General features: G+C 39.2%; 1 protein-coding gene across 1 annotated transcript in view; it reads right to left on the bottom strand.

The window, feature by feature from the left end:
* Positions 1-10,431, bottom strand: part of CYTIP (cytohesin 1 interacting protein) — a 36,102-nt gene extending 25,671 nt beyond the window's left edge. Inside the window, exons 1-3 of the mRNA XM_085873794.1 lie at positions 10,096-10,431; positions 9,166-9,218; positions 8,966-9,020 (exon numbers count right to left, since the gene is read on the bottom strand). Of these exons, the coding sequence (XP_085729920.1) occupies positions 8,966-9,020; positions 9,166-9,218; positions 10,096-10,275 (288 nt within the window). The 5' untranslated portion in view covers positions 10,276-10,431. The remainder of the gene's footprint in view (positions 1-8,965; positions 9,021-9,165; positions 9,219-10,095) is intronic.
* Between the last annotated feature and the right edge of the window lie 4,925 nt (positions 10,432-15,356).

Here is a 15,356-nt window from a genome sequence, read left to right as displayed (position 1 = left end):
ACCCCCTTTTGCTTTCCCACTACACACAAGGAGGGGTTCTATCTGCACATATACTTAATGGAATGACTGACTTGGGACACCTGTATGTTGTATGCATATGGTTCCGAGAACCATAACAATATATATATATATATATATATATATATATATATATATATATATATATATATATATATATATATATATATATATATATATATATATATATATATATATATATATATATATATATATATATATATATATATATATATATATATATATATATATATATAAAACACACGCACGCATGCTGAGGTAAAAGTGGTGATATTTCCATAAAGTGATACTTTCTTCTGGAATACACTGTACAGTTCAAAAAATTGGGATATACTGTGACCATATTTGGCCTAGCTGGACTATACTGTCATGTTTTGTGCCATGAAATGCAACAAAAATTAGTGTCTGGAGAGCTAGTCGATAGTGGATCGAGAGCCAACTGCCCTGCCACAGTGGGTTCACGTGTTCGTAATCCTGCAGGGGTGGTGCAATGTATGTCTTGATCTACCTACAAAATTATAAATGAAAAAAAATTAGAATTTTGCATAAACATGTTTTCTGGGACACACTGTGCACCTGAAAATTATTTTTGGGACTTACTGTAACCATAATTTGCTTTGCTGGGCCATACTGTACAGCTTTTGTGATGCAAAAAGTCAAGTGTTCAATTTTGAAGATATATATATATATATATATATATATATATATATATATATATATATATATATATATATATATATATATATATATATATATGGTCTGAACAAGGTCTGTACAATTAAATACTCCAATAAACATAAAACCATTTGGTACTGTTGAGCATTGTAATGTATTCATACTTAAATTGAATAAGTACTAACAAATGTGTCTGAAATGAGGTTAATCTGCAGCTGAATGAAACAACTTTTAACGATTTGGAACAAAACACAACTTTCAAGAGACGAAACAGCTGTTTAACATGTTCCAATAAACTAGTTCATCTGGGGCCATGGAGAGAATTTATTTTAACATCAACAATCCGAATTCAAGAGGGAAATGACAAATGGCAAGCGTTATTGTACTTAAAGCCAAAGATTGTCCTTTAGAGGGCCCTCAAGAAACTCGAGCTCAACTTGTTTTCATAGTTTTACTGGGGATTCAACTGGAAAACAGGGCCTTTGAGAAACCGGGAAGTTAATGCAAAACAAGAGAACATGAGAAACGTGAATTGTAATTCATGTGACCTTTCTTCACCATCAAGCCAGATTTTATTTTGTTTTGCTGCGATGAGTATTATATCCTTTGAAGAATACATTCACATCACACACAATTTTTCCTCATGATAAGCAAATCTTCACACAACCAAATCTGACAAAAGACAGATTTGATTACAATCCATCCATCCATCCATCCATCGGGACCATACTCTGTGCAGAGCGTTGGTGCTGCCTAAGCAGTCTCCTTGAATATTGGGCACAATTCTGGATGGGGAGCCACTCCGACACAGGATACCAGCAAGCTGGCACTCATTTTGCCGACCTTGGAAGGATGACAGCAGAGTCAACCCCACCTGGTATTGATTCAACAGCTGAGCAGGATTTGAACTCAGGATGCTTGGATCCCAAGCCCACCACACTAACCATTAAGCCAACACCAGTCATATTATAATCACCGACTTCAAATGTATTAGTGCCTGAATATGGATCAGTTAGATACAAAGTGAATAAAATTTTGAAGACCTTTGAAATGTCGACTCGTGGGAGGAAAAAAGTTAATGCCAGGATTTCTCATAAAGTCTGTGTTTAGACTATTCAGAAAAACATCAGTGAAAAAAAAGAGATTGGCAAGTGTTTTTCATAATATTTCTTGCAATTGCACTGAATTTCTCAGCTGGATCCTTTTCGAGTAATTTAAATAGTATAACTTCATAATCACACCATTATATTCATCTACTGTGCCAATCCAAAGACTTTCTGATTGATTTGTAATCGACAAAGCACAAATGCGACCATGCAGTCCAAGTGGCATACCATAATCAGTCACCAATTTTGAGTGATATTTGGACATGCAGCAATATTGTCATTTTATCAAATTCTAGTTTACCATAATTAACAAAAATGGTTGTGGAGCCACTGCCTGAAAACTCAGCTGGAGGTGCAAATACACAGCTATTATTCATATGAATGACACCAAACTCTGAAACACTAAATCAAAAAAAATGTAAGAACTCAAGACCATTTCCACCATGCAAGCCATAAAAAAACTATAAGGGCTCTCTTCAATGTCTCAATGTCGTCAGATATGCTTTCGCCCACAATATTACATCGTTATACAGTACGTACTTGTACCAAAGTTTTATTATAATCGCTAAACCCAGATTCAGAATGTTAAATAATTCTGGCTGCCAGACCATGCATCTGATCAGGTTTAAGTTTAAGACATATATTCCCCATGACTACTGAATCATAATTGTGACATTTCATATCGATTAATGAAGCAGTTCAAGAGAAGGAATTTTTCAAATATTTTGGTTCAATCCAATATGGCTGCCTGACCATGTGACCTATTAATTATTTGTAAACACTCTGGTATCTCTAAGGCTTGGGGAACATGTGGGTAAAGTTTCCCCTCAATATGTCAAGCCATTCTGGAGAAGAAGATTTTTAAAGGCTTGAGGGTAAATCCAATGTGGCTGCCAAACCACGTGACCTATGACATTGTAGTTAGAGAACTTTTTGTTCCTCATGGATAAGCGGTCATACCTGTAAAGTTTCACCTCAATCTGTTCAGCTGTTTTGGTGAAAGATTTTTAAACGTTTTCATGTTAAAAACAATATGGCTGCCGAACCACGTGATTGAAGACATCATCAATTTTTCCCCCATACAAATATCCCAAGATGACCCTTAAAAATTTTCATACTCATCAAATAAAGCACTTGACGTATGCAATTATGTCATAACGAAGCCACCTATGACATAAAAAAAATCATTCTAGTTTCCCATGTGGAGTACTTCACATGTGCCAAGTTTCAATTTTTTCCCCATGGAGCAGTTTCAGGGATACAGAGGTCAAAGGTTTTTCCTTTTTTTCCAACATGGCTGCCATACCACATGACCTATGACATCATAAATATCATTACAACGTTCTACATGAGAAGTCACACCTATGTTTTAAATTTCATGTCAATCAGATAAGTGATTGCAGAGAAAACGGAGAAAATTAGCATGGACAGGCGTACATACGTGCAGACGGACGGACAACACGAAAACATAATGCCACCAGCAACTTAGTCAGCGGAGGCATAACCAGAGTTGGTGTCAAAGCCACCCAATGTTCGCCTGTTTATACATTTATCGTTTTTAAAAGACTCGTCTAATAATTAATATTTTTTATAAAGCATTGCAGTGAAGTCTGATCCAAATAATTTTAAAGCAATATATGTATTTGTATATTGTAATCAGTAACAAGAGCGCAAGTGAGCACAATATATGCCCGAACAAGAAGGTATATACAGAATTGTGCTACTACATGGAAAACAGCATCCTGGTTGCCATGGCAACCACTTCAGATGACGAACGTATGTCGCGACACACCGTCTCCACAGTCTATACCTATGTACCAGATATGAAACGTGAAAGTTGAAAACTTTGGGAGTTAGAGTGCGGACAGGTACGGATGGAAAACAGCATCCTGGTTGCCATGGCAACCACTTTAGATGATGAGCGTATGTCACGACACACCGTCTCCACAGTCTGTACCTACATACCAAATATGAAGCGTGAAAGTTGAAAACTTTGGGAGTTAGAGTGCGGACAGGAACGGACGGACGACCGGTATCATATAATATGCCCTGATACATATATACATATATATACATATATATATATATATATATATATATATATATATATATATATATATATCGGGTGTATAAAATCGTGTGGTAGATAAAAACATTAGAAATGAAAAAATAACTTGCACCAAAAACTTTAACATTTTCATGCTCATGCTGATGCTGACGCTCATGCCAGGGGTATCGCTATAGCTCTCTGTTCTTCAAACAGGTGAGATAAAAATGACAAGTGTTGGATCAATCTCCCAATTGATTGTTCAATCGAGTCTTAAATCACTGATGACACTTTGGGTTATGTTAATGAGGAACTCTGCTTCATGTTTTTCTCGAATTCTTCTTGTGTTGTGCCACAGTGCATCAATTACTTTGTTGCAAGCTTTGAATCTTAAGCTGATGTATAGAGTGCTGATGAAGCATTAAAGCAGAAACAATGTATATGATGCAAGCCGACACATATCCTCTAGAGGCAATGGAAGCAAAAAAAAAATTGTAATTGAAAATGTCAAACAATACCAAAATGTAAGGAAGTAAAGTAGTGATTATAGTATAATGACAAAATTCAACCCAATTTTTATACAACACCACCGATATAAGTAGACACACAACTCACAAGAATACACAATGAAATTTGACACAGAAGGAGGCCATTTGACCAATCAAGCCTGCACTACATCAACAACACATCACATTCCTTCACACATTCCTCTTTGATTTTGAAAGCTCACTAGTGGCTTACTGTTTGAGTGCAACACAAACCTCCACAACCCCTCCCCCCTCCTCCCCAATTAACAACACATCATCAATGCGAGATCCTTCCTTGTCAGCATAGAACAGCTCTCGACACAAGCTTGTGAGCTCGTAACATGCAATGCACAGGGACACGGCATATCATATCTAGTTATGTTTATGGCTTCGTCACAATACACAGCCTGATCAACCAACTCCTTCATTGAAATAATACTCCAAAATTTTGAGAAAGCATAAAAAGGTCTTTAAACAAAGTGCTGTTAATGTAGGTAACTTGCCACAATTTCAAGAAAGTTAACTTCCTCCAAATAGTGAGCAAATCCAAGATAAGCAAACAACAGGGAAGTATTCATTTTCCATATAATGGAGATATGTCAAAATGTAAAGCCAGTCAAAAATGGAAGATATCAATTATTATCTAATGTATCTCATTTGCACCAAAATTTAATGAATAATCCCATCGAAGCATTCTCCATCTTCAGGAATTAACCACCCAGAACGCCATACTCAGCACCCAAGAACAAAATGGAATCTTTCCATTTGGACATCATGACAGCACAATTAGACATATTCCTGCAATAGGCAACTTCAAGGATATACTTCAGTTGACTATTGCTCCTTGCAGGCAATAAAGTCACCACTTCTTCTGATTCTGATGTACCATACTCTGTTACAGAGCGTCGGTGCTGCGGAAGCAGTTTCTTGGCAAGGATTATACTTGGTGATTTGTCATTGCTTTTGCAGCAGTAGTAGTTACAGCAGAAATTTAGAATTTGGTCATGGTGCAGGCGATAGCTCGCTTACTCTTTACAAAGGACACAGTAGGATATTTAATGCCCACCAACTAATGCCAGTAGAGAGGATGCCCAGTTTAACTAACATCCATCCCAGGGACTGCACACACATTGATGAATCACATGTTTAGTGAAACATCAGGATGATAGCTTATACCTGGTTGGGGATTTAAACTCAAGCTAGACAGCTTAGAGGCGAGGTTATGTACATCTAGAGTCCAGCTAGACCATCCTGCCAAACCAAGTCACCAATAGGTATCATATATTGTCAAGACAAAGATAAACTTGAGTCGCTGAGAACTGCCGACAGGTGCAAAAGAAGGAATCCTCAGGATTCTTGTTATATTGTGCTTTTGATAATTTCTACCATTTCTATATTTTTAAATACTCCGCAAGTCCCTGAATATAACAGACATTCCTCGAACAGTTCAAAGTTCATGTTTTTAGTCTTTTCTCTGTTTTACTGATGCACTGTCCACTGTAGACTGGTTTACATTTCAGGAAAACTTCCAAATCGCATCAAATTTATGACAAGAAAAAAAAATTGATGTATACTCGCTCTGCCTATAAATCAGAGTACTTGGACGATGGACCATTTGTATCGGTTCGTACCATCATGTATTGGATTATAACATGGGCAGAAAATTTAAAAAAACACGAATATCTGTATAAATGTCATTAATGTAAATGCCTGTAAAATAAAATTAATGTGTATGTCTGTATGTCATGTATAAATCTTCTTCTCCTCCTCCTCCTCCTCTTCCCTTTCTAAGAGGCAAGGTCTGATGGGATCAAGCTTCTACCCTGCCTTGACCAAGATACTCCACCTCACTCTGTCCTCAGCCAACTCTCTCCACTCTCCAACATTACTGATGCTTAAATTTCATGTATAAATGTCATGTGTACATGGCTGTAAAAAACAACAAAGAAACACGAAAATAAGAAAACAAAACAAAAAACACAAATGTTACGAATGTCTGTTTATAATGGCAGTCATATACCTTTATCATGGTATATGACTGTAGAACCAGTGTGGTATATGACTGGAGACATCGCATGCTGTAGAACAGCGTACAATTTGTAAAATTTCCAGTGGGGGGGATAAAATTGACAGACTTCATGGTTTGTTTGTTTTTGTTATTTCTGACTTTTACAACTTTCAAGCAATACATAACAATACCAACATAAAGCTGAAAACTCACATTACAATGAAAATATAAAGCTAATACATTTCTCACACTGAAAAAAAAAATCTTTGAACTATTGAAAAGGTCCACAGAATCAGAAAAAATAAATAATTTTATTGATGTGATTATATTAATTTTTTAAGTAATAAAGAACTGAATGTGTTTTGGTTTTTTTTAATTCTAATATTTTTTGAGGTGTCATAGTTTAAAAAAAGCAAACCCGTCGAGTACCGCCCCAAAAAAATTCCAGATAAACTGCCATGACATAATACTAATAGAGAGAAAGATTGTCAGCATGCAATGGATAATGGCCTCACAACTCATTTCAGACTCGTCAGAAAGTGAATTTCAGGAAACATTTTACGATCAAGAACCCCCAGATTACGACGATAGTCAAAATCATTATGTAGAAGGTGCTGTCAAACCATACACATATGAACCTGAGGTCGAGATAACGTCACGGGAGGGGCGAGGCCAATAGAGCGTTTTTGTGGACGGGGCCAATCAAGCATAAAAGGGCACCAAATAACATTAAAATCTTCCAGTCAAGATATTTATCCAAGACAGATATGACCGTTTTTACAGCCATTTTTCCTGCTGTGCAGGGGTTTAGCTTTTTTCTTGAGGCAATGTTTTATGGCCGGATGCCCTTCCTGACGCCAACCCTGGTCGCCTCTTACGACACACAGGGATATGGTACACCTATTCTAACCGGGGCATACACCGGGACCAGTACACTGGCACTCATTTCGCCGACCTCGGAAGGATGACAGGCTGAGTCAACCCCATGGTGTATTAATTCAGTGGCCCAACGGGGTTTGAACTCAGGACCTTTTGGATCCCAAGCTGCTGCCCTAACCACTGCGCCAACACCAGGCTCATTTATCCAAGACAGGAACAACTATTTTAAAGTGTTCAATGAAGCAAATTGTGATTTTCTGATTCTGTGGACCTTTAAGCTCTACATGTAAAATTCAAAACTTATTACCACTTTTTGAAAAGTTTGACAGGATAAAAACGGATATAGATTTTTTTATGTCAGATCGAAATGCAGCAACAGAATGACAATGACGTAGTCGACTTTCATTGCTTAATTTGCTGTGCTTCATCACGTACAGTTTTGTGAAATGGTAATAACGGATAAGTGGATTCCTATCCGATTCACTTTATATCGACTATCAGCATGATCCAGATCCAGTGAAACCAAACTCCACTGCATTTTATTTAATCATGCTACCACAATGTCCTGATGATCTTATACTGTTTGTGTGATTAGATCAAGCTTTTTAAAATCAGTTTGTGCTAACATTAAGGATGCAGTGTACATTTATCATTTTTAAATGTCAGATGTTAAAATTTCACAAATGCAATTACCATTAATACAACAACTTTTGATGAGGGGGATAGATTCATCCAATCCACCTCCCCCCCCTCCCCTCCAGGGATGGCAATTTCAAGTGCAATGGCAAGGATTTTTAAAAAGGACCACTGAATCTGTAGCTTATCTGGGCTGGCCTAATGGTGTAACCCAAATTTGGTAGCATTCTGATTAGTGGATCTAGAGAAGATTTTTGAAGGGATTTATGTGATTTTCCCCAAAATTGACCAAGTCAGCCATTTTGACACACTTCCGATCATGTGATTGGCCTGACCTCTGCAATATAACATCCCTACCCTGGCCTAATGTTGCATCCCAAATTTAGTATCATTCTGACTGGTGTGTCTGGAGAAAATTTTTGAAAGAATTTACACGACTGCCATTTTTACACACTTCTGGTCAAGTGATTGGCATAACTTCTGCAATATAACACTGCTACCCTGGCCTAATGTTGCACCTCAAATGTGGTAGCATTCTGACTGATGGGGCTGGAGAAGATGATTTTTGAAGAAATTTACTAAGTCCACTATTTTGATGTACTAAAAGTCATGTGACCGGAATGAGCTTTACAATATCCATTACCAGACAGGAGCGGAAACATGCTGCCAAATTTCAGCTGGATCGGTCCAGCGGTTTGGCCAGAGAAGTTGAAATAGGAGATGGATGGATGGACACAGTGCATGATGACAATACCTTACCTGGAATTCCAATTCCAGATAAGCTGAAAAAGCAGAGCCAGGGAAAGAAAGCCAGGAAAGAAAAAAAAACTGAGCCAGTGAAGTCAGGAAAATATTCAACAATGTGAGGTCAGCTACAGGCCTACTGCCGAGCTCATTATTTGACAATGGAAAGGAACGCAATCCTTCATGCAACCATCTGCAAAGTCATCTTAATATCAATTAAAGCAAATAGGCAGGATCAAACTGTCCAAGAACTATCAATTTGTTCCTGAAGATGTCAATGGATGATTTATTGAGTAAAACAAACCTGAAGTTCAAATCCAAAGGATTCTCCATTATCTTTCTCCAATTCGACGACACGTCTGCAAGACAAATTTTTCAAGCTTCTTAACATTCCAAACATAACAAAAATAATAATAATAATAATAATAATAATAATAATAAAACAACTGACCTCCAAAAAAATGTTTTGCAAAAAAGATATAACAGACCAAAAAAACAACTTACATTTCATACTCACTTGCTGCAACATAAGCAGTTTTCCATCGTTCAATAATTCCCTGCAGAACAAATGCAATTCCCTCTTATGCACACACACACACACACACACACACACACACACACACACACACACACACACACACACACACACACACACACATCATGTGCAAGAGGTGTTCAAAACTTTCTCCGATCGAAAAGATACAACAGCCCAAAGCCGCCCCAAAAAGGGTGCAACGGGGCGTACATAGAAATGTAAAAATAAATTATATATTTTGTTCCTTTTTATTTCAGGAAATATTGAAACTGGAAGGGCACTCGGTAGAACGCATACCTCCGCCACGCAATGTCCGATCTACGAGAACATTTCGGGCCCATTACATTTTTGAAATATCATGCTATATTACCGTTTTTGGCCCTATCTCTCAATGGTGAAGAATCACTTTATATATTAAATAATTCTCGTATCCAGATCCGGATTCGGATCTTCACCGAAATCGAATAAATTTGTCCTTGGCACACACCCAACCTGTCCACCAAGTTTCATCTAAATCCGTTCACAACTTTTTGAGATATCCTGCAAACAGACAGACAGACAGACAGACAGAAAGGGGGTGAAAACATCACCTCCTTCACCTTCGCTGGCGGAGGTAAAGATAAACAAACGTCGACGTTTTCTTGAACTATCATGTGCGTCATCGATTACATTCCTGAAAGGAGGCAAATATGTTCTCAATTATAATCGGAGGGGCGAATATCAACAACACCAACATGTGCAAGCGATTGTATTTCTCAATTTCACATCTTTTGTTCGAGATACGACTCCTGAAAGTGTTTCGCTTTCTACGAGTACAAACCATGTGTGTTCAAACAACGAACGGCTGAGTCGACCGGTACGAGGTCAATGAAGCCCCGTTTTGTGAGCCTCGGCCATACCTTGGGCTTTCGCTGTCGCGGCAAAGTCCCCAGAGTGCTGGTCAAGGTGTGAAGGCGCTGCATGGCCTCGTCGTCAGTCGGCTCGGATGCATCGATTACCTGCTGAATTGCCTCGCAGCACGGACTCACCTGGCCGCTGCCGCATGAATCTGCTGCGGCCCTCTTCTCGTGCAAAGTCATTGCTTGTGAAGAAGTATCCGCGGCTTCACGTCGTGTAGCAAGAAAAAGTTTCGTTATTTATTTTTATTTTTATTTTCAACTTGTCGCTTCCTCAAGCTTGCTCGTTCTCAGCACAAGCTCAGATGCTTTTCCCGATTGGGTTGTTGAGAAACAGCAGTTTCCTTTTCCTCTCCAAGACCAATTCGTACTATTTCCACCCACTGAGACCTTTCCCCCCAAATTCGTCACAGGGTGACCACAACGAAATGTGATAGTGGGAAGTTTAAATACCGCGGGGATAGAGGAAAGCTTAAGCGCTCAGCCGAAACGTGCTGTCAGCCGAGGAACCAGGTGAGGTGTACCTGGTGTTAGCTTAACGGTTAAGGTGGTTGGCTTAAGATCTTCAGATATTAGGGTCTTCAGTTTGAGCCCCCTGTCATGCCGTTGGATAACACCGGGTGGAGACAAACTTCGTTGGAAAACAGGGGGGGCACTGCATCAGCAGCACAACTGTGCTCCCAGCAATGATGCAACCAGCAGCCACAGGCTACATACAAATAATAACAAAATTAAAGCTGTTATTCTGTTATTGGTCTCGTAAAAGAGACGAGTCATATTTTTGCTCTGTCTGTACATGTTTATGTTTAAATCTTTTCTGCCTGACGACGCCATTCATCGACGTGAGTGTGCATGACCTCGTAATCGTCAATGTGAGGGCATGTGACCTCAAAAGTAAAGTTGTCCTTCACAAACCGTAGGCGATTTATCACCGGCACCTTGGGCAACGTCCCAATTCTTGCTCCAACAACCGACATGGGACAGAGCATCAGCCACAGAGATACGTCTCACCCCAACCCCCACCCTTAATGATACCTGCAGCCACGTGCTGAAAACATAATTAGAAGAAAACATATTTTACCAAACAATACACATGAAAACCATAATCTATGTATGGAACAATTATGGGTTTTGGTTCACGAGCACCAGCCAGAATGACCACTACATTCGTTATGTCTGTGTGTCTGTCTGTCTGTCTGTCTGTCTGTCTGTTGGGTCGTCGATCCAGTAGAAAAAAAAAGTTTTTGTTCTACCCTTATCAGTATTTCCGTCGATATGTTTGTCTGTCTGTCTGTCTGTTGGGTAGTCAGTCGATCTAGTCGAAAAAAAAAATTTTCCAAAATTTTTTTTTTTTTGAAATTTGTTCTACCCTTATCACTTTTTCCGTCGATATGTTTGTCTGTCCCTCTGTTCGATCCAGCGCTCCGTTAATACAATGGCGATTTCAATGAAACTTGGTTGGTAGGTTCATACCATGACCTAGTTGTGTGCAAATGAGAACCGTTGCTATGGACATCACCATTGCCTAGCAACGGGACTTTGAAATTTTTGAAAAATCATTTAAAAAATTATTTTTTGGAAAATCAAAAAATCGGGCCACGAGCGACTGTGGGCAGTGCATTCAGCCATATTGTCAAAAATTTCCAGCCGGATCCTATGAAAACTGTCGGAGAAGATAGACTTTGAATGAACCCTGGTCGAAAACGATAAAAAAACGAAGTTCGTTATATCTCAGAGACTATGAGTCAGATATACATGAAACTGCTATGGTAGGTTCATGGTATGTCCTCGTTATGTGTGAGAAAGAACCGTTGCTATGGACCCCTCCGTTGCCTAGCAACGGCCGAAAAACCTCTAAATGTGGGGGTATTTTAACGAAAAAAAATAATCTTCAGCATTAACCCTTGAAGCTAGAATCATGAATTTCCTTGTGCTTAATCCTCAGGTCATTACCACATCGAACGGGCCCATCGCGTCAGGTTCTATTGGGTAGTCGACTACCTATGTCCGCCTACCAGCTTGTCTGTCTGTGTGTCTGTCTTTCCAGAGCATAACTCCACGGACTTTGATCCGATCTTGAAACTTTGTTATGTGTTCGATATCAATGTCTAGTTGTGTTTTCCTGGATGAGAGCTTGCTTGGCCATTGTGAGTGGAGCCACGCCCAAAAAATAGCTATTTTTAGGGGGTAGTCGGATTAAAAATCTATCTTCTCCTTGGGAATTGACTGAATGGAATGTGTTCTTTGGTATTTGAACAGAAAAATGAATTATCTAAAACTTGGCATTGTCTGATTTTTCATTTTCGTCCCAAAGTCAAGGTCACAAGGTCAAAAACTTAGAATATTGCGAATTTTGATGTAAATATCATACGACCGCCCAAACTTTGAGAGCTAGGATGACAATATTTTTTATGCATAATCTTGAGGTCATTCCACACCTAAAGTCTGGAAACCATTTTGCTCTATCTCGAACACCTTGCCCGTGGTGCCCCCTTCAAGTTTGTTTTTACGCTGATTTCATCAAAGTATGGATAATCCGAGGAGTGCGAAATTCCATATAGCCTATATGATGTTATATTTTTCCTGGAATCTTCCAGAGGAAGTTTTGCACCAAAGATCATAATCCTTGACCTTTAAAGGCCACAAATGTCAAATTTTCAAAGTTGTGGGAATTGAACCGGGTTTTCGACTTTCTTCGACGAACTAACTCCAATAAGCTATAGCACGTATCCTGTTTCCTTATTTTAATGTCCACAACATTGTTTTGTGACCTTTAAAGATTATGCAAAGGTCAAATTTTGAAAGTTGTTGAACGAAACTGGGTTTGACATTTTGCAGCTGTTGATTGAAGGCCACTATAATTAATTATAACTTGGTCAAAAATTATCACATTGTCTCATCCTTGACTTCTGAAACAAGCTACATCGTCAAATACCGCTCGTGAACCATTTTCGTCTTCAGACTTGTTTTTAATCGTCTTATCTTTGTCTGCCTTTCATAGATTTTCCTCAAATTTTATATGATAGGTTTTGAGTGTATAATTACATTATCAGCCATCAGGATCACGAATTGTAACTGTGTTTATCGAGGATGTGTGGCTTGAACCAGATGGTGTATACAGAATCTTTAATAATGAGTGTATGTGTGTGTGTGTGTGTGTGTGTGTGTGTGTGTGTGTGTGTGTGTGTGTGTGTGTGTGTGTGTGTGTGTGTGTGTGTCCTCCAAAACTCCAAAACCATGAAACCTAGCGACCCAAAACTTTGCGTGCATACAAAGGGAACTCCAAGGGATTGCATGCATGTTAACTGGGTATTAGGGTAAATTAAAACACCCATTTTAAAGGTAATTAACGACTTACCTTCAGGAAAGGCTTATCCTTGGTCAGCCCAACTTCACTTCACAGGGGATCTTTGCCACCATTTTAATTTGGCCAACTAAAAATGCCTTGCCTTGGAAACGTGATACTCTCACAGACTAATTAAAGTATGCAATCAAAATATGATTTCGGATTTGAGGATCGAATCTCATGGATTAAATGTGTCAAAATCTAGAGTGAAATATGTGCTTCAATGTGGTAGTCAAACTGATGTACGTTACATCCCAGTCAATATCTGGTACCTTTATGGGAGAAGGAAGGGATAGGGTGGAGGTATGAGGATGGAGGGGAATGGATGAGGTGGGAGCCCAGAGGAAGAGGGTGGGAAGGAGTGGGAGGAGAGACCTGGCGTTACACGACAATACCGGGTACTTTTGCTTCATTCCCCCTTCCTTTATATCTCTGCTGGCTGTTAGCCGGAGGTAAACAGACATCTGGGTCGGGCCTGGGGAGCCATGGATTCACTGGATCATGGGGTATGGCACTGTCAGTACCTGTGCAAGAGGATGAAAAGGTCCAAGTCTTCAGGTCGTTGGTGCTTCCAATCTTGCTCTATAGATGTGACTTGGACTCTGACCAGGGATCTGAGATGACAATTCCTTTGGTACCAGGTCGCTCTCGGGTCGGACTTTGTGTCCAACGAGTGGTTGCTGAGAGAGACTCTGTGTCCGAGTGGTTGTGTTTAGTCTTTATTGATGTAGGTTACCAACTAAAGGGCTTTTAGCCCCTGTCGTGTGTCTGCAGAGGCCAAACACAAAGTGCATGCAGAGTAGGCTACTGGTATAGAGGTTAGAGTCCCCAGAAGTGTCAGCTGGGAGGGAAACACGTGGCCTTCCATCTCACACATCACTTTGACAGGGGAGGTTTTGCACGTTTGCCATTATGACAATTTCCTCGAATTGCACAAGTGACCAACAGGTTTCTATAAGTCAATGATAGCATGATTGGGGAGCAGAAAGTTACATAATCACACTGGTTTGTTGAATGGGCGTTTGCTTTTACAAGTGGAAGGTAAAAGAGCAAGTATGGAACAATGTTAGAAGTAGGAGTTGAGGACACCATGGGTGATTTTCAAGAGTTGAATGCAGAGAAGAGATTATTTTTTGTTTTGATTTGTCAGAATTCCATGGCAAAATGTATGCACAAGATAGTGGGGGAGGAGTGCATGACCCAAGTGTAACTATCACAGATAATGTGATAGTTACCACCAAATTAAATGAAATATCAAGGTTGGAATTAGTCGATCACCAATTCTAACGGTGCAAACTGGCCCCATTTATGGAAGGTGGGGGGAAGAAAAAGGGAGAAATTAAATGATAAACCAATGTCACCCGCATCTTGCCAAAAGGTGACCACGTGTGACTTCTTTAAAGGTCACACTGAAGTGAACAGAGCTGCTCTCCACCAGGAGCGACTCCTTGAGGAATATCTGCCTACGAGAGATTCCGATGAGAATCGTTCTAGAGTAACCATGAAAAAAAAAAAAAAAAAAAAAAAAAGTTTGCCTCATGTCATAATGTCTCAAGCTTGACATATCTAGAAAGCACTCTGAGGTACTACACGATATTGTTCCTAAAACTTGACCTTGGGGTCAAATATGTTTGACCTCAGGCACTAACCATGAAGGTCAAGGCCAATCGCCACACCATAAAAATAAGGGTTTCGTCGACCATGATTTACTGCAAAGTGACCTTGACGTGCTGAAGGGTATTGTAATAAGATGTGCCCACAAGAGTTTCCAATGAGAATTGTGCTGAGTGATAAAGGCGAAAAATCGATTATAATAAAAAAATAATAAAAAAGCAAGAACTGGAATTTTCACAATTCATGCAAATGAGAAAAGCTCATTTCATGCCAGAAATAAATGAAACTTTCCTCTACAATCCCA

This window comes from Eptatretus burgeri, chromosome 3, assembly GCF_056783735.1.
Source record: "Eptatretus burgeri isolate ZD-2024b chromosome 3, Ebu_testis_v1, whole genome shotgun sequence".
Lineage (NCBI taxonomy): Eukaryota > Metazoa > Chordata > Myxini > Myxiniformes > Myxinidae > Eptatretus > Eptatretus burgeri.
Note: the sequence above shows the minus strand (reverse complement) of the source record. Positions and strands in the feature narration are given on the sequence as shown.